The 25,677-nt window shown below is 37.2% G+C and overlaps 1 protein-coding gene across 2 annotated transcripts in view; it reads right to left on the reverse strand.

Annotated features, from left to right (window-relative positions):
- Positions 1–3,312: 3,312 nt before the first annotated feature.
- MOSPD2 (motile sperm domain containing 2) overlaps positions 3,313–25,677 on the reverse strand; it is a 37,859-nt gene continuing 15,494 nt past the window's right edge. Inside the window, exons 5-14 of one of the 2 annotated variants that reach the window (XM_075727972.1) lie at positions 25,038–25,098; positions 23,765–23,803; positions 22,624–22,748; positions 16,421–16,591; positions 11,523–11,635; positions 7,634–7,730; positions 6,719–6,815; positions 5,927–6,056; positions 4,301–4,403; positions 3,313–3,787 (exon numbers count right to left, since the gene is read on the reverse strand). In XM_075727972.1, the coding sequence (XP_075584087.1) occupies positions 3,641–3,787; positions 4,301–4,403; positions 5,927–6,056; positions 6,719–6,815; positions 7,634–7,730; positions 11,523–11,635; positions 16,421–16,591; positions 22,624–22,748; positions 23,765–23,803; positions 25,038–25,098 (1,083 nt within the window). In that variant the 3' untranslated portion in view covers positions 3,313–3,640. Of the gene's footprint in view, positions 3,788–4,282; positions 4,404–5,926; positions 6,057–6,718; positions 6,816–7,633; positions 7,731–11,522; positions 11,636–16,420; positions 16,592–22,623; positions 22,749–23,764; positions 23,804–25,037; positions 25,099–25,677 lie in introns of both variants that reach the window. The other variant, XM_075727973.1, reaches the window with a different exon arrangement.

The following is a 25,677-nucleotide window of genomic DNA, read 5'->3' on the forward strand; positions in this document are numbered from 1 at the left end:
TGTCTCAGACACAATACCCTATGGAACTACTACAAGATCTAAACCAGTGAATTCTTACAGCCACCTGTGATGTGTTTTGCAGAAGTGGTGTTTGGTCAATTTTCAAATTTGTTCTATTTTTTTGACTGTCGACTTTCATAATAAAGCCATAGAAAAAGGAAGAACTAACCCTGTCCTTTATATATACAGCATTTATAGCCTTATGCTGCCAGTCCAACTACACAGAAAGTACGAGGATCCCCAAGAACAGCGTGGTGACGTAAAATGCCCTCTACAAAACCCCATACAGTCAACAGCTGCCATATAAACTCACATCTGGAAGCAGGGACTAATTTTTCAGAGAACTTGAACACAGACGTTACAGAGAACTCACTGATCACTGATGAAACAGAAAGGCAATTAAAAACCCTGTTCCTGGCCCTGCTGCTCCCCCCCCCCTTTTTTTTTTTTTACAAAATGTCTAAAATATATTATGCTTGTAAGTGTCTATTTTTCTAAAGAAGGGGGAGAATTATTTGATATGTTAAAATACTATTTTTTTTTCCAAATTAGCCTACTCCAGTGTGTTTTTTCCTTAAGATACTCAGGTTTTGAATCTAATTTAAAAAACTCCATATGACTGTGTCTTTATGCAAAAATTTGTTCTCACTATTAAAAAAATTACTTCCCGTGTAAAATAAACTGATTCTCTTTTGATACCTTTTTGAGCATTCAAATACACTGTAACATTAAAGCACTGTAAATAATTTTAGGGTGAACAGTATCAGTGCCAATGCAAATGGTGTCACTGGAACACCACCTATTCCTATGGTTCAGAGCTATCCCACAGTAAGACTCCAGAAGTAGAGATGATGAACAAAGCACTCTCTATGAAGTCTTAAACCTAATCTTTTCCTTAATAAAGTAAAAAACTGAACCTAAGAATAGGGCACAAAAAAGGGCTTGCTAGGAAAAGAGTATGTGCTCTTTTGGAGCACAAATTGCTAATTTTTAGGATTACAGCCATTTTTTTTTCTCTTAATTGTCTGTAAAAGCCAAGATTAACTGCTAATCTGCACTGAGAGAAAGGTAAAATAAACCTTGTATCTTGATAGTTCATGTAATCAAATCCTATTTTGTGAATTGTCTGAGTTCTAAAATGCCCCAGCTTTATAAACTGAGTTTCATGTACTGTGAAAAAAAAAAAAAAATTAAAACAATCTTTTGTCTATTCTCTCAATTTTGGCTATCATGTCACATCACATTACTGCTGTGCACTCTATAATGTCAGTGTGTCTTAGACACAAAACCTTCCAAAACTACAAAGCAGACTACTGTCAATTCCTATTTAAGAAAAAATACCGTTACTTTTTTTTTGCTTATATATATTTTTCCACATACTGTGTGATGTTTAAATAACAGTTAGTTTTACCAAGATATATATATTTGTATCGTGTGGATTTGAATTATTAGTACCGCGGTAGCGTTTACATGCCAATGTCATGTGCTATCTTATTATGTTAGGTACTCTGTCTAAGAATCCATGACCATCTATTTTTCATTTGTCTGACAAGTATCATCACAACCTCTATTATACAACAGACTATGGGCCCTCCTTCACATTAAGTATCTGCAGACTAACAAGAGAACCAAAACCTTGGGATATGTAGCTATTTTTAAAAGACTAAACATTCAAGACTACGTATTTCCTCATATTTATTTTGTAACTGTATTTTTCTAAAACATATTAAAATAGAAAAGATGTTTATCTGGTTCATCATACAAAGAAAATACCAACATAGTAATAAAATACTGAAAATATATGAAAGCACCCAAACATTAAAATATTCATATTGGCAAAGACTCTAAGAATATATTTTTTGCAATTTTACAGTAAAGTGCTATTCAATCCACTCAAAATAAGGAATCGGCATTTTAATAGCATGGTTATTATTATCTTAAGGTTACAAATTACTTCATTACCTTTCTCAACAAGACAACAACCCATTTTGTTGGAAGCAAAGCATTTGAGTTGCATGCACATGAAAATAACCTAAGTAACAGCTCCATAGTAAGCAGTGAACAATATAAGTTGCTAACTCATTAAGAAAACAAAATACTGAGAAGCAAACTGAACAGAAATGAGATTAGTGAAAAATTAAGAAAATGTAGATGTGGTAAAACATTGTATAAATTAAGAAAGGAGAGAAGACTGTGCACCAAACAGTTCTGTAAACTTGCCTTTTACATGGTAATTTTTTTAGTAATCATATTGAAAAATATTCTGCTTTATTAGTTATCAGTTTACTAATGTATTTTTTAAATTGCCCTTTTCTATTTCCTAGAAATGACACTACATCTACAACACACTGGAGAGATACTGTAAGCAAAAAGATAGAAGCAGAGTATGACCTTTATTTTTCCTCAGTAATCTCTTCTTACCTATTGAAGTCAACAGACAAAACTAAATGATCTGTTACAAAGCCAATTTGTAGCAAAATTTAATTCTAGTAAATTATTTTAAATTTTTAGACCTCATCAATAATGAAAATTTTAAATGTATGAAAGATACCATCAGTCTCCTTTTAAGTGTTTATCATTTTAATATACATATTTACAGCAATGAGTACAAAGAAACCTTGTTAGCTTAAGTTCTCGCTAGCTTCATACACCATTTCTACAAGTTTCTGAGAAATGGCAGATATAACACTTTTATGTGCCTTCAACAATATTTCATCTTCCTGACTTGACTTGCTTTTTTCATAAATTCATCTGTAATTTAAGCATATTGCACATCTCGGAATAAGTTCTCACACAGACTATTTATTAGCCTTTTTATGAACCAATAATAGGTCATGCAAAATCAACTGTCACACTCCTTCTGCAATTTGACTAAAAGTTGCTTTCAAAAAAAAAAAAAAAAAAGAAGAATAGGAAGTGTCTCATCATGATTATTTCATTACTATCTTTGGAATCAAAAAAGGGTTATATTCCTGGTCAATATGGCTGTGTGTATGTTATTTGGTAGGAAATATTTACAGTAACTTTGCATTCAGGAAAAGCACAAAAATACAGAGTTTAACCAATGAAAGCAATGAGCCTGAATTACCAAAATAATTACTAACAACAAATATCTTCCTTTATATGTGCACGTACATAGATTATATAAAAAAATCTGCCTGTACCACATAATTTCTGTAAATTTTCTTGAATGAATAAGTTAAGCCTTAGAATACACTTAGGTTGACTGCTTGCACCTTCTAGGAGAGTAATTCAGGATGTAAGAATGAATATGATGAAAAAAACCAAAATATTGTATTTAAAGTAGTTGAATAGAGGGAAAAAAAACCCCTAAACCATTTTAAATCATGTTGCTGTATTTGGTCTCCTCCTTCCAGTTCAGTAGTATTTATTAGGTTGTACAGTGAAAATAGGTCCTAGCTCTAACATCTTCCTCATGCACTGTTCTAAGTGTCTACTTTCAGTAATTTCCTTTGCTGGTCATTCATTTCTTCTTCTTTTTCAGCAAATTGTATCATTGTTCATTGTTGTGGGCTCACAAACCTCATTTTGGCAGTTCCAGAATCCGAGCACAGCATTGCAATCTTTTCCACTCCAACCAATCATGACAGGCAGCACATCCAGTGCAAAGCAGTTCTTTTTAGCTTCTCTGGGTATACGCCAGGTAGAAGCAGAAGGCAACCACAGTAACTGATAGTAATGATAAAGCAACTGACAACTGCTGGAACCAGAGGCAGTGATCAATCTGCTCCTGAAGTCTTTTATTAATTTGCAGTAAACGAGTTAGCTGAAAATAGAAATAGTTTCATTAAATTAGAATTACTGCACATGAAAGTACTTGTTAATTTAGAGCTATTTAGCCAATAACTATAAGCACAGAAAAAAAAAAAAAGACAAGACTTCTCTTAGCGATCACTTAGTGATCCCCTTTCTATCACTACACACTTCAGGAATCTGTTCCACTAAAGAAGCTTCGAATCTTAAGAGTTGTGGATAACCTATCAAGCAGATGACATCTTTACATTAGGAAGCAAAAGATACCACTGAGGCTTATTGATACCCCAGATCTGTAATATATACAAGAGGAATGAGCAAACTGCACTGAAAGTAGTATTTTATTAAACCATTACCATTCAACAAAATAATTCAATCACTATCACTGATTTAGTTACTTTCAGCTGCTGAGTTTTTCAAATAGTATAATTTACAAAGTACCAAAGAGGGTTAGGACACATTCTTTTTATCTCTACCGTATTTCACAATTTTGTTTAATATTCAGCACAAAGGAATATACTATTACCTGTATATGTAAATCTTCATTGGTTTTTGCTGGAATATTAAGCGTGTTCTCTTTTAATGTCAGAGAAGAAGGCTTACTACTTTCTATGACATGACACCTGAGCCTGTGAAAGGGGAAAAAAAGTACGCACCAAAAATCATAAATTTAATGTAATATTGTTTAATTAATAGTAAACAGCCCATCTAACAGTTATTATATGCACTTCATCATCTGTTCTGGTTGATTAACTTTCTAAATGACTATTAGAATCACAGAATCATAGAATCATTTGGGTTGGAAGGGACCTTTAAAGGTCGTCTAGTCCAATTCCTCTGCAATGAGCAGGGACTATTGCAATGATAGTCTGAAAAGGCTTCCTCAGTCCACCACTTATTTTTTGACAGCTTTTGATACAGAAAGCAAGATCAAAATTATCTACACGCTCAGTTAAAATATATCTTCATCATTTTGAATTCATAGCACAGGATCCACTGGATTATTCAGTCAAATACTTACTACCAGAGATGCAACAATTTATTGAACAGCAAACAAAATCTAAAGTCTTTCTTTCCATTTTAAACCTTAGCAACAACATTTTTCATGGAGTCTGCCTCTTCCACAGTTGAACATGCAGGAACAGAATTTCAAGCCACAATTGAAGGTAGTGGAATCCTACGCAATTTACAAAATACAGCAGAAGCTCCTCTGATAACATGCAAGTCAATTAGTGTGGGAATGAATTTATTTGCTAAAGAAATGGTTAAATTGAGGCTGAGGCACTTCTTTATTTTAAGGAAACAGACATGCTAATACTTGTCCGGCAAGACAAAACAACAAAAAAGGGACAAATATGTGTAATAAAATCTAAGTAGATTCCTCAGATAAAGCACTTGCACATGTAATATTAAAGAGACAATAATTATATTCTCCGATACTTTTTCCATGTTAATTTTGGCCATGTTGGGGTAAAGGCAGCTCCAAAAGGAGGGGAAAAAAAAAAACAAAACAAAAACCAATCTAAAGTAAAAATACAGTCAAATTACTTTTTCTTAAAGATGAAACAGCATCTTGATATCATGACTCTAAGAATTCTAGATGAAAGAGAACTACAATGAACTTTTTCCTACAAATGTACAGTGATATGACTAGATGTGATCAGATGAGACAGGAGAGTAACTGGTATTTTTAGGAGTGTATGGGTAAATGTATTTTCCTAGTAGTATTTTTTCACCATTCAATATGGAAAAACACACATATGAACATGTGTTAAGTTTTACAGAAATTTTCTATAAAATTTTGATTTTCTGTAGCAGAAGGGCAATATTTTTTAAAACAGTTTTGCATTTGGGATGTCTTTTCTTGCTTGGTTCTTTTTAGAAAACTCAACTGGAACACTCTCATTTAAAAAAAAAAATCTACTATCCATATGTATTGTCACAACCATTCACATTTCTTCCACTTAACTCTTAATCGGCACAAGAATGACAATGATAAAAACAAAAGAGTGGAAGCCTCCGCAACATACTTCAGTCAGTAAGCACACAACTGGGTTTGGAGAATCCTTCACTGATTATGAAATGCAAATGCTATAAATCAGCTAAATGATAATAGCTAAGAAAACCCCTGTCAACAGAAAAACATGCTCACCTATGTTCCATCACTTTAGTCCTAGGGACTTCTTTCCAAAACTGAGTCAGTTCTGGTACACCTGCTCCAGAGGACTGGTCCATTTCTGCTGCCATTATAAGGAAACGATCCTGCAGAGAAGCTGCAAAACCTGCCCTCAAAGAAAAAAAAAACAAAGCAAAAGTGTGCTTAGATAAAATGACAATATTACAAAGTATATAGAAGCATTTTTGACCAAGTGTTTTAAAATGCGAGCTTGTTCATTGCAGGACATCGGACACTGACTTAGTGGAAATAAAACCAATGAAATCATTCTCTTAAGCTCAACAATTTTGATCACAATTTCCCCAAAATTCTACAGTTTCATTTTAACAGAACTAGTTTCACCTGAATGATTCAAGGACAACCCATAATTTTGTAAAGAATGCATTCTCCAGCAAATTCACCTGTCCTCGCAACAATTTAAGAAACTGATTTACTGCAGATAAACTCCCACTGTAATAGAGCACGTGAGACAGCTGCCACTGTGACTTACCTTTTTTTTTTTAAAGAAAAGAAACAGAATGGACTGCAGTCAACAGCTGCTTATGCCTAAGTGGAGTAGTAAATCAGTACGGGCAGTTACTCAAATGCTGTCTGACATCCATGTTTTTTTACAAATAGTAACACTTTCATACAACAGTCAAGTACACATAGGTGTCAGTCAGCCTTACACCCCAGCAAGCACATACAACGGTTAGTATCTAGATCAGTCAGGCTGTTAATAAAACTTGTCCAGATTTCTTAAAAATTCTATTGTAAGATTTTACTTACCACCATGAAGAGAGACTATTATATCCAATGACGTGCCAGGTTCACAGCTGCTGTTACTGGGTTTAACTCTGTACTTTTCGGGAGCAGTTGTTCTCACCTATAAACAAAAAACACCAAGCAAGCATATAGTAAATGCATGCACAAACTATGATTGTTTCATAACCTCCCTTATTCTGTAGTAACTAAAATCCCCAAAAGCTTAAATATTAAGACATGGTAACACATGCAATCTTTAAAATACTTTATTTTGTAGGAGTAATCAGACACTGGTATTTCACTTTTTCCTCTCTCTCAACCACTTCTATTTTTTCTGGCATACGCTATTTTTCTCTCCTATATACATACATAAAAAGAGCCAGGAATATCAAACAGAATATCTGTTAAAATTCTTAATATGAAAGTATGGAAACTTTAGTTATTTGTGTGTGCAGAGAACACAAAAGCTGTGGTGGAAAACCAAATCAAGACACAAGTCAACTCAGTATTTCTGAAGCAAACATACCTGCATTCATTCCTTTGGTGGTGACATTTACAGATGGAGCTGCATCATTTTGGAGCATTACTAACTTGGTCCCAGCCAAGATTTAAAAAGAGAGAAAAATTCTAAAGACATCACTTTTCAATGCTCAAGCTTTTCTTTTTTGGGAAGTATTAGGCCCTCACTAAAGAAATAACCATGCCCATAGCTCTTTTTCAGTCAGTGCACCAAAGATTTATTACCGATTATCCCCTCTTGGGTGGTACATAATAGGCACAAATTCAGCTAGAAGATTCATTTGATCTGCTTCAAACATCACAATAGAATAAAAAATTTAGACTGAAAAGTGGGTTTAATAATATTTCTTCCTCCTTACCCAAAACAAGAAAAAGTTACACATTTAGTAAAGTAAATGAGGCCACACGTAAAACACTTACCTTAAAAGCTACTATGTTTTTGGTGACATTTGTGAGAACTATCAAACATTTTTTCTCTCCAGTTTCTTTGGAGCCAAAATATAGTTCTTCTGCTGGGCTAGTAAGAAATTTAAGAAGAATTAGTTTATTAAAATTATCTTTACAACATATCATAGAAAAAAAAACTGACCACACCTACAAGAAAATGAAATACTTTCAACCCTACAGCTACAGTCACTATAAACAGGTTTTCATCAAAAAAGCTGTGAAAATAAAATGCAGCAATTCTGTAGTGAAGCTGAGGGTTGACTCATGACCACAAGTGGACCTAGCTGCCTCAGCTGATTACTGCCCTTGACTTCGTCCATCTGGCAGAGCATGACCATCTGCAACAGCAGGAACAGCCAATAGATGTATAAAGTCACTTCAGCCACTGCATCTTAGAGGAGTATGTTAAGGAAAAGCATCATTAATTTTAATTTATGCTAATCTTAAAGAGTATGAGGTGTTACAGACAGGGATTAACTTCCACCTCATACCTCTATCCCCATAATGGGTATAGCACACACATAAGAAGAGCAGGCAGATATTTGCGAGTGGCAGTCATTTCAACTGCTAACAGCTAAATTCACTTGTACTTATGAGTCAGTCTTCACATACTTCTGGTGACACATGCATAAATAAAATTATTGCTTGTTTTTAATATTCTTGTGCAATTAGGAGAGTCATGCATGAAATTTTTTAAACCATATCAAACTAACACAACTCATTTTGGAATAAGCATTCAAATGAACTAGACAAAAAGTAGGGCATGCTCATATACTACAAGTTGAGAAGAAACTCAAGTAACAAGTGAAAAACTGTTTTCTTTCAATATATCACATTAGGAGTATGCAAAGAACTGCCATACTATGCAGTACTACAGAACTGCACATTCTTTTGACAGAAAGCCTTTTTCAAAAAATGTGTTACTTTTTTTTCCCCTTCTCCCCTTTTTAGAATGCCAATTTCATGTTAGTTTGACCTCCTCCTCAAAAGACCTCCTTTTTACAGTACCAATCTTTCTTTCTCTTCTCACTTAAACAAACAAGTGTATTAGCCGAGAAGAAAAATCCTTGGTGCTGTAGGGCAAGCCTGAACACCCATGCTAGGAGTCCAACAGTGACTGTATGTGTGGGGTGCTGTGATTTACAATGCATTAGACAGTTCATATGACAAGAATTTTTCTTTCTTTTTGGTGGGGAAGAAGGAAGTGTGCTGAATGAGGAAGAAAGCGAGAAACTGATGGGTTTAAAACAGACTAATAGGGTAACTGCATCCCCTTCTCTCAGTTTTTTTTTTTCTTGTTCCCAAATTCTCAAATAACCAACATCAGTAGGAAAAGGAAGGATTGTAGTTACAAAGTATTTTGGTTATCTTAATAGTGTGCTATTGCAGCTGTGTGTTACAGCAATTGCAAGATGGACCATAAATGAGACAGGAAAGCATTAACTGGCATCAAAACAAGCCACAAAAAGAGCTCAAGGAAAGAAACATTCCACCAGAGGCTGATCTTTCTTGTTTCACCACCAACTATAGCTATTGACAAAACAAAAAAAAAGGAAGTAAGAAAGGAAGGAAGGAAGAAAGAAATGGGGCTTGAGGGCCACTCCTGTACGCCTGTTGTCTGTGAAATCAACCAGTTCCATAGTGTTGGGGGTGGCGGTGTGTATGTTGGAGGGGTGGCGTGTTTTATTTTAAATGAACATCCAAGCTTTTTAATTTTTTACAGAAACACAAATTTCTTTACTCTGATGTGTGTGGGGTAACCAATTCAGCTAGCACTAGAAATTTTCTTCTCAAAATACGCCACAACACAAGCTAGTCTTCTGCCAGACAGTGCAAGTAAAGTGCTGCTTTTTGTCTTACCAAATGTATTCATTTATTGAGGAGGAAGGCCAGTAAAGACCAGTCTTTCATAGTAAGGTATGCAAGGCAAATGCAATCGTGGTCTAAACCATGAAGAGACAGATGACTAGCGATTATGACTGCAAATACGAGAAACAGAAGAGCCCAAGTACCCAGCTTTGGTCATACACCAGAGCCAACGAGTACTAAGCAGTGATAGGTAAGGAATATCCCTGCGGGGGGTCCAAGGAGGCCTCACTGAATCTTCTGCAGCAGCAGTCAGGGGCACAGAAAGGCTGCTGGTTCTTGGCTATTTCATGGTGCCAGAGCTGCTCTGCCTCAGCTTCCCGGTCAGGCTGCGGGCTGCTCCCTTCACAGGGCAACGCTGGTAGCAGCAAGGACACAAGCTAATCATACTGGCAGAGCTTACAGGCTCTGAGATGGGTGCCTGTGACTAGTTATAAATGGCACCATATATTATCAGTTCAATACATTTCAGTTCAGTGTCCCGAGAAAGATTCCAGGGAAATAAAAACTAGTTCTAGCTTCTACAGAGCTAGACTATCAAGAAAGAGCAACAACTGTGCATACTCTCAAGAGTTTACTAAAAAAAAAAAAAAACCACCCAAAGAAAAAAACCCCAAAACAAACCCACACCCTAAAACAGCAAGGACAATGGAGACACCGGTATTTTATTTTCCAAGACAGCAAGATGACAAGTATTACCACCTCTATACTTGACTAAGTTTACTCTTATGTAATTTACATGAACTCCAACGCTTCTATTCCAATGGTAGAACTTGAAATATTTTAAGAGAAAAAGGTACATGTTGGGGGGTGGGTGTGTGTGGTTGAGTGGTGGGGTTTTTTGTTTGGCATTTTTTCAGTTGTTTGGTGGTTGTGTTTTTTGTTGTTTCTTGTTTGCTAGGTTTTGGGTTGTTTTGTGGCTGTTTTTTGTTTTGTGTTTGGTTTTTTTTTTTTTTTAAGTGGATGGAAGAACACAGCTGCTTTTGTCATAGGGACAGAAAATTTTAAACATTCTTTTAAAAATCACAATTCTGCAGTCTATGCCTTTGTCCTGCCATACAAGAAACTAAGTCTATACAGAGGAGGTTTTTGTACAAAGGACTATAAAGATAATTTTCATTTCAAAACCAGGAAAATCTGACACATAGAAAATGTTTTTTGATGCTAATGAGCATGTCATTATTCAAATTCATTCCAAAACTAATTCAGTACAGCACTTACAAAATTAGCTAAGGAATTACCTATAAATTAGACATTTTCTTCATTCATCTAATAGCAAACTGGAAGTGAAAATAAAAGTTAACATCTAAATCGATTTCTAAACAAGCATCTTAATCTGAAAGCCAGTGAAAAGAAGAAGTGGTATTGGCTAATTGGGTTTTTTTTTTCCTAGTTTAATGATAAAAAGCAGATTAACTGCAAGATGTAAGCATCTTGGATGACAAAAATCTTCTGAGCAGATATACCATTTATACAGAGCACTTCCCACACACAGAATAAATTGGACCCATTCATTAAGTTTAATTGGTGCAAACTACTAGTGTAGACATTTACACCATCTTTGGTTAAAAGAATTCAAGCAAGATTTAACAGTGAAAGCTGTCTTAGTAAACGCAGTGTTTTTTCTTAAGCCAATACAATCAAACAATGTCAAGCCCCTGCTCTCATTACAGATAAGCACAGGTTTAACTAAATCCAGTGACAGACAGTTTCTCAATATAAATGAAACCATGAAACACCTCTACGATTCTATGAAATGTACACCTACTTATTAGTACAAAAAGCATGCCAATGGTAACACCAGAAGATTCACTAAAATCATGTAAAACCAGAAAAAAAAAATCTTTGGGCTTTGTAAAAAATAATCCTTAAAAGGATGTTTCTAATTTTTTTCCTCTAATAGTCTGAAAAAACAGTTTATTGTGAAAACCAACTAGTTCAGTACTCAAGTGTCCAAGGCACATCATAAAAGAAAATTAAAGAAAATTATTATTACCTGATATGTAACAAAGGTCCTTTAAAAGTGGTTAATGCTTTCTTTGTATTTTTTGTTTTGATCTCTGTTTTGTCAGTTTCCTCTGATTTGGAAATTTGTTCTACAGAATTCATCTGAGTAAAAATGATAGTTATAATGATTAACTAGAAACCTGGGTTACACATGTTACAGAATCATGCAGGTATTTCAAAGTATATGAGGAGGTTTATTTCAACAATTTATGTATTACAGACCAAGCTTAATATGTATTCATTCCCTGAAGCTGCTTGAAGTCCACTGAGTAAAATGATTTGTTATAGAAGTTACATAACGTATTAAACATACATGAAACAAAACTTCTGCTTGTTTTTTTCCATGTATTTTCCTGATGACCAAGTTGGTTATTTTTCAAAGCTCCAGACACGTTAAATTATAGTACTTCAAATATTTAAGATTATAAAGCACCGATGTGATTCTTCCACTGCAAAACTTTTCAATTAAAAGACACCCCAATACAATCGCTGCAACACTGAACAGAAAACACAATAACAATTACACACTTTATTGTATTCCAGAGTTACTGAACATGTCTTCACTGCTTTTAGATGACCTCTGAAGTATTAGAGAACTTAAAAGAAATAATGCTGATTGAATCGGTGCATCCAAAACTGCATATATCTTAGGTTTTGCTCTGTTACATTAAGAAAATACATGTCCACAGGCCTAGACATCCTATGAAAAAATGAAAGAACTCTGGAATTAAGTGCAAAGGGGGGGGGGGGGGAGAAAATACAGAAGACTGAAAGAATGAGTGACATCATGACTCAAGATGGGTTCATGAAAGGCAGGTCCTGCTTGACCAACCTGATCTCCTTCTATGACCTGGTGACCTGCCTAGTCAATGAGGGAAAGGCTGTGGGTGTCATCTACCTGGACTTCAGCAAAGACTTTTACACCATCTCCCATAGCATTGTCCTTAGGAAGCTGGCGGCTCATGACTTGGATGGGCGTGCTCTTTGCTGGGTAACTGGTTGGGTGGCCAAACCCAGAGAGTTGTGGTGAATGGAGTTAAATCCAGTTGGTGACTGGTCACAAGTGGCGCTCCTCAGGGCTCAGTTTTGGGGCCAGTCTTGTTTAATACCTTTATCAATGATCTGGATGAGGGGATTGAGTGTGCCCTCAGTAAGTTTGCAGATGACACCAAACTGGGTGGGAGTGTCGATCTGCTCGAGGGTAGGATGGCCCTGGAGAGTGACCTGGACAGGCTGGATCAATGGGCTGAGGCCAGCTGTATAAGGCTCAACAAAGCCAAGTGCCAGGTCCTGCACTTGGGTCACAACAACCCCATGCAACGCTACAGGCTGGGGGAAGAGTGGCTGGAAAGATGCCTGGCCGAGAGGTTCCTGGGGGTGCTGGCTGACAGCCGGCTGAACATGAGCCAGTAGTGTGCCCAGGTGGCCAAGAAGGCCAACAGCATCCTGGCTTGTCCCAGGAGTAGTGTGGCCAGCAGGACTAGGGAAGTGATTGTCTCCCTGTACTCAGCGCTGGTGAGGCTGCACCTTGAACACTGTGTCCAGTTTTGGGCCCCTCAATACAAGAAAGACATTGAGGTGCTGGAGCATGTTCAGAGAAGGGCAAAGAAGCTGGTGAATTCAGGGTCTAGAGAGCAAGTCTTATGAGGAGCGGCTGAGGGAACTGGGGTTGTTTAGCCTAGAGAAGAGGAGGCTGAGGGGAGACCTTATTGCTCTCTACAACTACCTGAAAGGAGGTTGTAGTGAGGTGGGTGTTGGTCTCTTCTCCCGAGTAACTAGCGATGGGACAAGAGGAAATGGCCTCAAGTTGTGCCAGGGGAGGTTTAGATTGGATATTAGAATAAATTTCTTCACGGAAAGGGCAGTCAAGCATTGGAACCGGCTGCCCAGAGAGGTGGTGGAGTCACCATCCCTGGAGGTGTTCAAAACACGGGTAGATGTGGCACTTTGGGACATGATTTAGTGGGCATTGTGGTATCGGGTTGATGGTTGGACTGCTGACCTTAAGAGATCTTTTCCAACCTTAATGATTCCTAGTTTTTACTTTCATTAAAAAATAAACCAGCCACCAGGCCAGTAAACATGAAATTATTACTCTACCTGTAATTGGTTTAGTGGTGGACTTTGTAGTGTTGGGTTAATGGTTGGACTGGATGTTATTAAAGGTCTTTTCCAACCTAAATGATTCTATGATTCTAAGATAGCTAGCTTGCTTTTATTCCACTTAAAATACAGAGAGAAGACAAGAGAATTCAGTTTATATAAATTTGAAGTATGGGAATGAAAGGAATACAAAATTTTATAGAAAATAGGTTTATATAAAGAAACCACAGAGGACTTTGATTTTTTTTTTTTTTTAAATAATTACAGTTATAGTAGAAGGTTAGTGTGTAAATAAATACACTGCACTAGTTATGTGTTGGCCTTTATTCTACATAAATCTAACTAGAAGTACCAGAGAAAAATATTACTACAGCACATATTAAAAGGTGGAGGCATCTACAGATCATGCACTTACTAACCAAGTATATCACTCATTGCTCCCTCTACTCTGTGGAAAGAAGTAGGCCCTTCTATGGAATAAGAGGAGGCATACATATGTCAGTAAGTCAGATGAATTCTTAGTGATGACAAGAGTCTCCAAATAAAGACTGGTAGTGCAGTAAATAATGAAGACAACAGTATCTCACTTGAAATCTGTTAGTTTGGAAGCTGGCCTTATTAAAAAATATTTGAGTATTTATATTTAGACACAATCAAGTAATAAAAAAATTAACTTAGAAATAAGAAATGCCAACCATTCTGAGACAGTAAGGGAGTATTTCTGAAAGACACATTTTGGAAAAGAACATAATATCAAAGTGGCAAACAATGGTGTACTTGCTGTGGAAGAAATAGCAAGTATTATTCTTGAATATGTGAACAAAAGAATAGTGAATTAAAGCAAAACAATAATCTACTTTTTACAGAAACACTACCAAGAACAATGAGATATGGTCTGAAATTTTACAAGTACATTAAAGGCAAGGCCTTAAATGTGCCTTAAGATTAATTGATACACGATGAGTATAAATGTCAATCTTAGTTCACTGAAAAGATTGAGTAGCAGCTTGATTACACTGTATAAAAGAGAAAATACCATGAATGAAATAATTATTTTTAAGAGTGAAAAAAAAGTAAAAAAAAAACCACCTTAAGTAGAGAGCTGAAGTCAGCCAAGCAAATTAAAAACAAACACTGAGGCTATTTAAGCACCAAAGCCAACTCACACACCGAGCAGGAATTGTCCACATTTCCATATCTGGGAATCAGAGATTTGCTACAACCAGAACACGCTACTGAGTCTAATAGTCAGGAAGTCACCATGGTTATGTGGTGCTTCCTTTTGACCTTAAGGTCAGTGAAATTATCTTTTTTTTCTGAATAGCTGGCTAAGTTGCAAAGAACAGCTGGACTACTTAAAGCAAGCTGTGTGTTTCAAATTACTCTGACAAAAACTTAAAACAGTCAATGAAACCAAAGGTGTAATATTATTCTACTCCATTAAACAAAAGTTCTGCAATTCATACTCAAAATTAATTCATATCAAAATTAATTATGGCACTAAAGTAGCTAATTTCAGATTTTTCCTACTATTTTCAAGAGCACTATCTGCACTATCATTGCATATTCCTAAATATCACTCCTCGTGAACTTGTGTAAAACAATACCTTTATATTTCTGGATAAACACCACTGCAGGAAGATTATATTGTAAAACAGGACTGATGGATTAGGGACACAATTTCTCCAGAGACTAAATGAAAACTTTTATATGTTGAGTTTTTATCAATAATTTAAGAAAACAAATTAACATCCAGTAAAGTATAAATATTTAACTGTTAATATTTTCTCATGTACATACTGACTCAAGCATCTGAGAAAACTAGATGTATGTTAAGATGTACATCGCTAGATATCCCAAGATTAAAAATAAACCAAATAGAAGGACATAACCTTTGAAAACAAAACACAGGAACCTTTTAAATTTTACTGTACAATTCACTATGTTCCAGAGATACACTAAACATTCAGTACACTTTTTACTCATTCAGAAGCATGAAACTGGTCTTAACAGACCAAGAAGCAAGGTTGAAATTGCAAGTATAATTTTCCATTTTACCGGGTTCTTTTGTCAAACTGCAGGGGAGAAAAAAATTAAAAACAAAAATCAACACACAAAGGAAAAGCCTGACAAAAAACCAAAAATAACAGAAATTATATGCCTCTCTTGTGGTTTAGCTCCAGTTGACAACCAAGCACCACACAGCCACTCGCTCACCCTCCCCACCCCAGTGGGATGGGGGAGAGAATCAGAAGGGCAAAAGTAAGAAAGCTTGTGGGTTCAGATAAGAACAGTTTAATAATTGCAATAAATAGTAATAATAATAGTAATGAAAAGGAGAACAATGAGAGAGAAACAAAACCCAGGAAAAACAAGTGATGCAACTGCTCACCACCCACCAACCAATGCCCAGCCAGTCCTCGAGCAGCAATCACTGCCCCCCAGCTAACTCCCCCCAGTTTCTATACTGAGCATGACATCATATGGTATGGAAGGTCCCTTTGGCCAGTTTGGATCAACTATTCTGGCTGTGCCCCCTCCCAGCTTCTTGTGCACCTGGCAGAGCATGGGAAGCTGAAAAGTCCTTGACTAGCATAAGCAGTACTTAGCAACAACTAAATCATCAGTGCGTTATCAGCATTATTCTCATACTAAATCCAAACCACAGCACTATGCCAGCTACGAGGAAGAAAATTAAATCCATCCCAGCTGAAACCACAATAGCCTCCTGTCCCACTTTGTAACCATTTAACTAGTCTTGCCTCAACCTTCAGAATTAGATACCTTTTTCTGATTAAGGTTTTGTTCTTCATTGAGTTCCCCAGTCTCCTTGGTGTCCGCATCTATCTCTTCTTTACTTTCATGCTCATCTTCACTAGTAATGGGTCCATTTTCACATAAAGGAGTTTGAAAATCATCATCAACCAATGGAGGGTAACTGTACTTGAAAGAATCCTAAAACATAAGGAGATTTTTAAAGTACCAGTTATTTAGGAGGATGAAGAGTGCCTTCTCTAGTATTTTTTTAAATGGAAATACTATAAGTTATTTTTTGTTTGTTTCACATGACTTGTATGCTTCATTTATCCATTTTAAGTTGGACCCCTGTGTTTTTATTTTATCATCATTAATAGACAAATAAATACAGTCACCTAATGAAGCCACTAAATTGTAACTACTGTTGTTTAGTCACAGCAGAACTGTAGAATCTGGTCTGTTGAGGAACAGCATTCAGAGTCTCAATGCTGAAGTTTTGTTCTTAATTCTAGGAAACATGGTTCAAAACATTATGACAGCTATATTACTGCAGGGGGGTTGGGCTCGATGATCTCTCAAGGTTCCTTCCAACCCAAAGCATTCTATGATTCTATGATTCTATTTCTAAAGAATGTCCCCAAAGTGATGAAAAACTTGAGTTGTTCCTTGTGTTTTAGTTTCACAATAGCCACAGTTTAAAAACCAAACCAAAAACAAAACCACAAGACAACCCTAAATAATCCCTCAAGTTTAACCTAGTGTGTGGACCTTTAACATATCCTGCAACTCAGACCTCAGTCTTTGGAATGCCAAATTAATTTAAAGACCATATTCAAGGCAACCAAGTAATGTAGAAGCAACATACTTAAGTTCTCAATGCTTCTACAGTAAAGGTATCTTTTCTATTGGAGGACCAGTAAAAAACAGGTTTTTGCTAACTAGAAATACTCTTAACATTCTCAAAATAGTTTTATTACATAAGATGTAATAAAAGGAGTTGAATGCACCACTAGCAAGTTTGCTGATGATACCAAACTGGGAGGTGCTGTTGACTCGAGGGACAAGATGCCTTGCAGAGGGATCTAGACAGATTGGAGCGTTGGGCAGTGATTAATGGGATGAAATTTAACAAGTCCAAATGCTGGATTCTGCACCTGCGACAGAGTAATGCCAGGCACAAGTATAAATTGGGAGAGGAGTGGCTGGAGAGCAGCCCTGCAGAAAGGGATCTGGGGGTGCTGGTGGACAGCAGGCTCAATACAAGTCAGCAGCGTGCCCTGGCAGCCCAAGAGAGCAAACCACATCCTGGGGTGCATCAAACACAGCATCACCAGCCGGTCAAAGAGGTGATTGTCCCCTGGCATTCAGTGTTGGTGCGGCCTCACCTCGAGTACTGTGTGCAGTTCTGGGCCCCAGCATTTAAGAAGGATGCTCAGGTCCTTGAATGTGTCTAGAGGAGGGCAACAAAGCTGGTGAAAGGGCTGGAAGGAATGTCCTGTGAGGAGCGGCTAAGGACTCTGGGTTTGTCTAGTCTGGAGAAAAGGAGGCTGAGGGGCAACCTCATTGCTCTCTACAGCTTCCTGAGGAGGGGAAGTGGAGAGGGAGGTGCTGATCTCTTCTCCCTGGGATCCAGTAACAGGACGCGTGGGAAGGGCTCAAAGCTGAATCAGTCAGGGGCGGCTCAGACTTGACATTATGAAACATTTCCTTACCAAGAGCATAGTGAAACACTGAAAAAGGTTTCCTAGAGGTGGTTGATGCCCCAGGCCTGTCAAGTGTTTAAGAGGCATTTGGACAATGCCCTTAATAACATGCTTTAACTTTTGGTCAGCCCTGTCACGGTCAGGCAGTTGAACTAGATGATCATTGTAGGTCCCCTCCAACTGAAATATTCTATTCTACTCTGTTAGAAACAGTGTTTAAACAGGGGTCTCTGTTCCTACTGCATTTTCAAACAGTTTTAAACCCAAAGTAAACTGAATCACTTTACCAGCTTTTCCAGTGAAGGAGGAAAATAACTTTGACTCCTGTGAGACAGACTGGAGCCATACCCGCAGTTCCCAAACTATGCTACCAGCACAGAGTTAAAAAAGACATGTTTCAAGAGAGTTCTCCATAAACAAGTGTATCTTCTCAAAACAAAGAATAATGTCATGTTGGGGGTCGAGGGGGAAGGAAAAACCTTAGATGGGCCTTCTCTCTAAATTGGGGAGATACGGATTTGATGGGTGGACTGTTCGGTGGATAAGGAATTGGTTGGATGGTTGCATCCAGAGGGTAGTGGTCAATGGCTCGATGTCCACATGGAGACCAGTGACAAGTGGTGTCCCTCAGGGGTCCGTACTGGAACCAGTGCTGTTTAACATCTTCATCAATGACACAGTGGGATTGAGTGCACCCTCAGCAAGTTTGCAGATGACACCAAGCTGAGTGGTGTAGGTGACACGCCAGAAGGACAAGATGTCATCCAAAGGGACCTGGACAAGCTGGAGAGGTGGGCCTGTGTGAACCTCATGAGGTTCCACAAGGCCAAGTGCAAGGTCCTGCACCTGGGATGGGGCAACCCCCAATATCTATACAGGCTGGGGGATGAAGGGATTGAGAGCAGCCCTGCGGAGAAGGACTTGGGGGTACTGGTGGATGAAAAGCCGGACATGACCCAACAATGTGCGCTTGCAGCCCAGAAAGCCAACCGTATCCTGGGCTGCATCAAAAGAACCATGGTCAGCACGTCGAGGGAGGTGATTCTGCCCCTCTGCTCTGGTGAGACCTCACCTGGAGTACTGCATCCACTCTGGAGCCCTCAGCACAAGAAGGACATGGACCTGTTGGAGAGGGTCCAGAGGAGGGCCACAAAAATGATCCGAGGGCTGAAGCACCTCTCCTATGAGGACAGGCTGAGGAAGTTGGGGTTGTTCAGCCTGGAGAAGAGAAGGCTGCAGGGAGATCTCACTGCAGCCTTTCAGTACTTAAAGGGGGCCTCTAGGAAAGATGGGGACAGTCTTTTTAGGACGGCCTGTTGTGAAAGGACAAGGAGTAATGGTTTTAAACTAAAGCAGGGTAGATTTAGACTGGATATAAGGAAGAAATTTTTTACAATGAGGGTGGTGAAGCACTGGAACGGGTTGCCCACCAAGGAAGTGAAAGCCCCATCCCTAGAAAGATTCAAGGTCAGGTTGGATGGGACTCTGAGCAACCTGATCTGGTTAAAGCTGTCCCTGCTCACGGCAGGGGGGCTGGGCTAGATGACCTCTAAAGGTCCCCTTCCAACCCAAAGCATTCTATAATTCTATGACATCTGTGCAATGTGGACAAGAACCACTCAAAGCCAGGTACATGGTAAGCAGCCCCTCTTGATTAGCAGTATGGTAACAGCCACAGCCAACAGACAATGATGAGGACTTGAATGCAACTTATGTTAAGTTTTATTCCAAAGTCCTGCAAAATCCAAGCTTCTGTTTTCCATAATTAGTTTTAATACTTGTGATACTCTGGAGACACCTTTGTCCACTAGTTGTTTAAAACCAAGCAAGTTATTTTCCGTCTTTCACAGCTGTCTGACAGAAAATCCTTGAACAAAGGATTTTCATGCTAAGGAAAGCCTCAGATTCATCCTTTGAGTGACCCTGAGCCACAAAACATACTTACATACTTAAAGATAACTTGACTGAGATATTCAAGTTTGAAGGCTTCTGATGGAGACAGTGAACAGTTCCCTTGATTAAGCAAGGTAACCATTGACTCCAAGTTCAACATTATTAATTCTATTTCCAGAACGGATTTTTTTCTTAATTCCAAAACTAGTCTCTAACACTCTTCTTGGATACCTAGAATCCATTGCACTTACATTCTCTGTATCTCCCTAAAGTAACTAGCCAAATGACCTGCTCCGCTAGCTGTCTACATCTGGCAAGACCTCGTTCTTTCAAGATGTGGGACACAGCAGAATGAGGATGAGAGCCTACTTATGGCTACTGCACTGAGTACAAAGGCTGAACAGATATGCTGTGCTCTTCACCTGCATTATGCTAGTTGCAAATATGATTATCTGTTCCCAAATATGTGGAAATCAAAGACAACAAAGAGAATTGGAAGGAGGCAAAAAAAAGCAGCCCCCACAAAAAAAAAAAATGCTTGAGTGGAGAGAATTAATCTGTGCAAGTGAGATACTGCCTTAAAAAAACAACAGGCCCGACAACACTAATACTGGTGAATGTACTCTGTCTTCAGAGACTCTAGTTGCTTCCAGAGGAGCCAAGAAAAGAACTACATCAAGAAAAGTTAAATTCTGAGAAAAGGTCACTAAGTTGTCTGTCTTCTGGTTGAAAAACTCCTTGCTGTCAGAGAGATGCGAAATCCTGCTTTACTGTACACACTGAAGAAATCTTTGGAAGGACGATCCAGAGCACAATTTTGGAGTCTAAGTATTTGCTAACAATGCTTCCAGATGCTGACAGTACTGAAGTCAGAAGTTCAACACACCCATAAAGTGGCTAAATACCAAAGAGACTCAGCAGTTAGACAAAACATCTGCTGGTTCAAAATACAGGCCTTTTAATATACAGAGATATAGCTGTTTTTCTGAAATTGTCAAAACCCTTTGAGTCCTGTCAAGCAAGTTTACTCCTTGTCTACTAGTTTATTTCTGTCACTGCAACTTACTACCACAGACAAATGGTTTGGATAAGCTGCCACTGTGATTCTGGAACTTGTTAATACTCCTAGAAGACAGGCAACATGAAGCCAACTTGGTCAACAATCACTACTGGCAACAAGACCTTGCAGGACCAAGGCAGGATAAAGGGTAATTCTAAGACTCTGTGTTCAACCAGATACTTCATGAGGATATTAAGCAAAGCCACAAGCTTCTTTCTTTAAAGATGTAATTAGTTAACCAGGTAAGATGGTCTAAAAAGCAGACAGGAGATACTCAGCTCTAAAAAGGAGGACAAGAACATTCCACTCTATTGCAACAACAGGACAACATTGTAGGAGCCAGGCCCAGAAACACTGCTATACCCCATTCAAATCACTACTGAAGCCACTTCAGACATCATCAGCCCTTCCCTCAATGCCCACTCCTAAGATTCAGCAAATTTCAGCTTTCTCTAACATGAGAAAGTTCTTACATGAGACTTGGGAGTTTGGGCAGCAATTTTCCATGCAGAAAGAGGTTATCGTCTTTTCTTCAAGAGTCTCATGCCAAAGCACTTTTTAAAGGCTGCTACTTCCAGTCAAATAAAAAACAAGGTACCTTAGTTTTTATGTTCCCAAAATAAGTTTCATATGCTCTGGCTACCAGAAATCTACCTTGAGTTTATATACAAAGGAACATGGCTTCTCCTACTGTTGCTGAAGCAGTCTTCCTTTTCTCCATATTGTTACTGCCATAACTCCAAAAACACTTCGGGGGAAAAAAAAAGTGGAAAGTAACAAGTAAAAATAACTCTTCTACAGTGGGCTTATTCCATTACCATAAATGGTCTACAAAAATTTCAAAGGAAAAACATCCTCTTTCTGCAAATTTGATTATGAAAATTATGCAAACTGATTTAGTAGCTTTGTGAAAAATGAAACTTGTACAACTACATGCTTGTGGTGTTGTACATGCTTGTGCTGTTTTGGTATTTAGATTGCACTAGAAATGGATCCAGGTTGTCAAAGTGATACCAGATTGTAGCATACTCTTTGGAGCTCTAATACACTTTTAAAAAAGAATCTTCTATAGCCATGTCTTAAAATGCAGCCATAGAGACAAAGGAAAAATAATTGCAATATGATTTTCTTTACTGAATCATAGCTTTGGAGCAGGATGAAAAAAAAAAAATCTCAGAGGGCCATGAAATCTATTTTCTCTTCACAGAACTTGCTTCATAAACCAACACATAATCTCTAATTCATCAGGCGTTGGGGGGGGGGATAAGAGTAAAAGGAAGAATGACACTTAAAATGGAGGGTTTTTTTAAAGATCTGAAAAACCAAATGGTTTCCAATGACTTGACAGTGGATGAATGATTCAGAAAAATTATTTCTGTACTTCAGACTGCCAGATATCAAATTCTCATAAAGTTAACCCATTTTATATTAATGTGATTTACAAATTATCATTGGCAGAACAATTCCAAGAAATCTCACATCCATGAAGTGCCAACTCTCAACCCCACATATGTAATTTATATAGGCGTGTCTCAATCTATCACAAAAGGACCACAAAATGTTAATATACTTACAGTTCCACCCATGTGAGGTGGCAGATACTCTCCACTGATATATTCCTGTACATCACTCTTGTTCGTGAACTTTAACATGCTTATTGCATCTGGGCCAAGCCAACCCTTCACAATTTTAAAAGCAGCTTTTAAAAAAACAAAAGGTATACGTCAGTTGTCAGGAAGGGTTTTTTTGCAGTGTATTGGTAGACCTTATGGAACACAAGTGAACTACAACCCATAAGGCATGGCAGGACCGGCTTTGAAATTATCTATTATAATGGGGACAAACAGTGCAAGGAAGATTATTATTTACAGAGAAAGTATTTTATGGACATACACTTTTCTACAGATGAATGCAGATAGACCACAGACTTTCATGGAAAGAGTATCTTTGATTTAACAAATGACAATTTAGCCCAGGAAGTACCAAGGGGGTAAAGCAATTGTATTTCCAAATATGAGGGAGGGAAGCTGGGAAAGATACATATATACTCTTCCTAGTTGAAATGTTTTGCTGCTTTAAAGGACATTTGTTTAGATTTACAGAGTATTTTCAAACACCATAGTTATTTCAGTGATGGTAAAGCATGAATATACAGAAAAACATAAAACCAACATAAGAATGTGTATTCATATGGTAAAAATATAGGAATAGCATGTTTATCCTGTACATTATAATTAAAGATAATTATTGAAGTACACACATCAAAACACATGTAACAATATCTGTGTCCAGTCTCAGGCATCTATCTTAAATAGTGTATTCTAGTTTTTGGCTGGTTGTAAGTGTCCATCATTTGCTGATGATAGTATTCCTAAATCATGGAAAGACCTAACTTTCAAAGGACTGCAGTTGAAAACATTCAAGGAATAGACTATTTTCTACTCTCCCAAAGTCTCCCAAAAGTCTCCCAAGCTTTAGAGATAACAGGATGAATATGGACTCCATTTAAAGTATGATCCAAAATACAATGCTAGAAGGAAAAACAGAAAGTATGAAACCTACGAATAGACAGATTTAAAGATGCATGTTTAACAAATTCCACCATTCAGCTGTATCTGCACAGAGCAGAAAAATGCTTCCTATTTATGCTACTAATCTTAAAGAGTTATCATGATCTAACAAAAAACAAACAAACAAAAGCAAAAAACAACTCACCATTCATTATCCATGGCATTTCAAAGATCACTATCTTTGCTGAAAAGACAAAAAGAAAAGGAAATAATCTGAATACTGAGTGTTACGTATTTCTCTGTTTAAGAGGAAGCACAGCAATAATGGTTATGTAAAAAGTGAATACTCATTTTTAGAAACCTCCATGTTCACTTCCTTGTAGAAGCAATTTTGTATAATTGTTTTTAACATGTATAAACCCATTTCTATTATTAGATAAAGACATTAGCTGTTTGCCGGGAAAACAGTTGATAAAATTATAAGTTATACACTGTTTATATACTGTATATACTCTGGGATACTACTTTTCTGACATACTGTTACTAATAAGTAATCACTCCAAATAAGGCAGAGAAAGGTAAGATCAACCTGACCTAGAAAAGCAACTATTGAATGGAAAAGAAAGTTTAACGGGTACATTCAGCACCTATTCTTCCCAAAGAAGCAAAACAGCAAGAGTCTTTGTAAATCTACATTTTTTCCAAGCTTTCTTTGTTTTAACAGAGAAGTCTGAAAAGTTAGTACTTTGACTCAGAAATGTCCCAAAATTTTTCTCTTGAATGTTAAAAAAACAAAAACATGATGCTGCACTTGGATTTAAGTTTTTGATATTTGATCAAAGTTTTGAACTTTGATCACCAAGCTGAAATCTAATATTCAGAGTTTAAGCAGTTGCTGTACAGATTTTCAATATTCACAGACATACTTTCACCTGAAGTTTATAACTCATGTAAGATGAGCTGGCAAAAACTATTCAGTGTTTGCCTACCCATAAAAAAAAATTAGCAGGCAAGTATGCAGGTTTTTCCAAATGTGCAAACAAACATGCCTTAATCTGTCCAGAGTAAATCACTGCTCGCCAAAATTTTCTATAGCCATTCATTCTTTGTTCTCAGAAAACTCCTAAAGGATACAAACTGTCACGCAAGTTTGCAAAGCTTCTACCCAAGTAACAAGGAGCAAAAGAAAAAACATGATATAATGAAATAAGCATCTAGTAATCTGTAAAAACATGTCTTAGATTCTTATTTCATGAAAAGCCAGTTGATCTTTGACAAACGTAAAGTTTATTTACAATACAGAGTTGTGCTGATTTACGAGCACAAAAATATTCCGAATCTGTAATGTCCATGTGTTCCATATAGTTACCACATAAAGCACATGCAAAAAGACTTAGTCTCTCCCATCATCTGCAACATTATGAAATGCTCTTATTACACAAGTCTACAGCGCTTAAGATGTAATATACAATACTTACTGAGGAAGTTTGGGTAATAGTCTGTAAAACAGTTGACAATAAACCGAACAAAATCCAAGTCCTAAAATAAAAGCACAGAGTAAAAGCAATGTAAATCAAAGCATTAAAAATAGACTTAGTTAAGCTACGGCATTTACTGAATAGCACAAGATGCTTAGATCATAATCATCTATATTCAAATTTTACACATACTACAAACATTATCCAAACTCAATGCAATGCTTTTCACTGCATTAAAATGCTGCAGGATTGTGGTCAAACTTTGCTTTATGATGTAAGAAAGAAGTCAACAGACCTATTATCAGTGCAATAAGTTAGGTATCTAAACTACTGCAGAGCATCAACAGGATTTAAGCTGTCCAGAAAAGATACAGGAAAAATAAACCTTTAGCACTAGAAAAGCTTGACAGATTATCTTAAAGCCTTACAAGGGAGAGCACTAAACATACTGAAATTTCCCTTCAACAACTTATTTTGCATATTGTTCAATATGCTACTGCACTCAGGATCTTCCAGAGAAAAATAAAATAATTTTTCCTTTTAAGAGAATTTTTTTGTTTTAGTATTAGTATGTGGTATGCAGAGAAACTGTGGGCAGAAGCAGCACTCAAAGCTGCTTGTATACCATCATGGAGCTTCC

This window comes from Pelecanus crispus, chromosome 1, assembly GCF_030463565.1.
Source record: "Pelecanus crispus isolate bPelCri1 chromosome 1, bPelCri1.pri, whole genome shotgun sequence".
In the NCBI taxonomy this organism is placed as follows: Eukaryota; Metazoa; Chordata; class Aves; order Pelecaniformes; family Pelecanidae; genus Pelecanus; species Pelecanus crispus.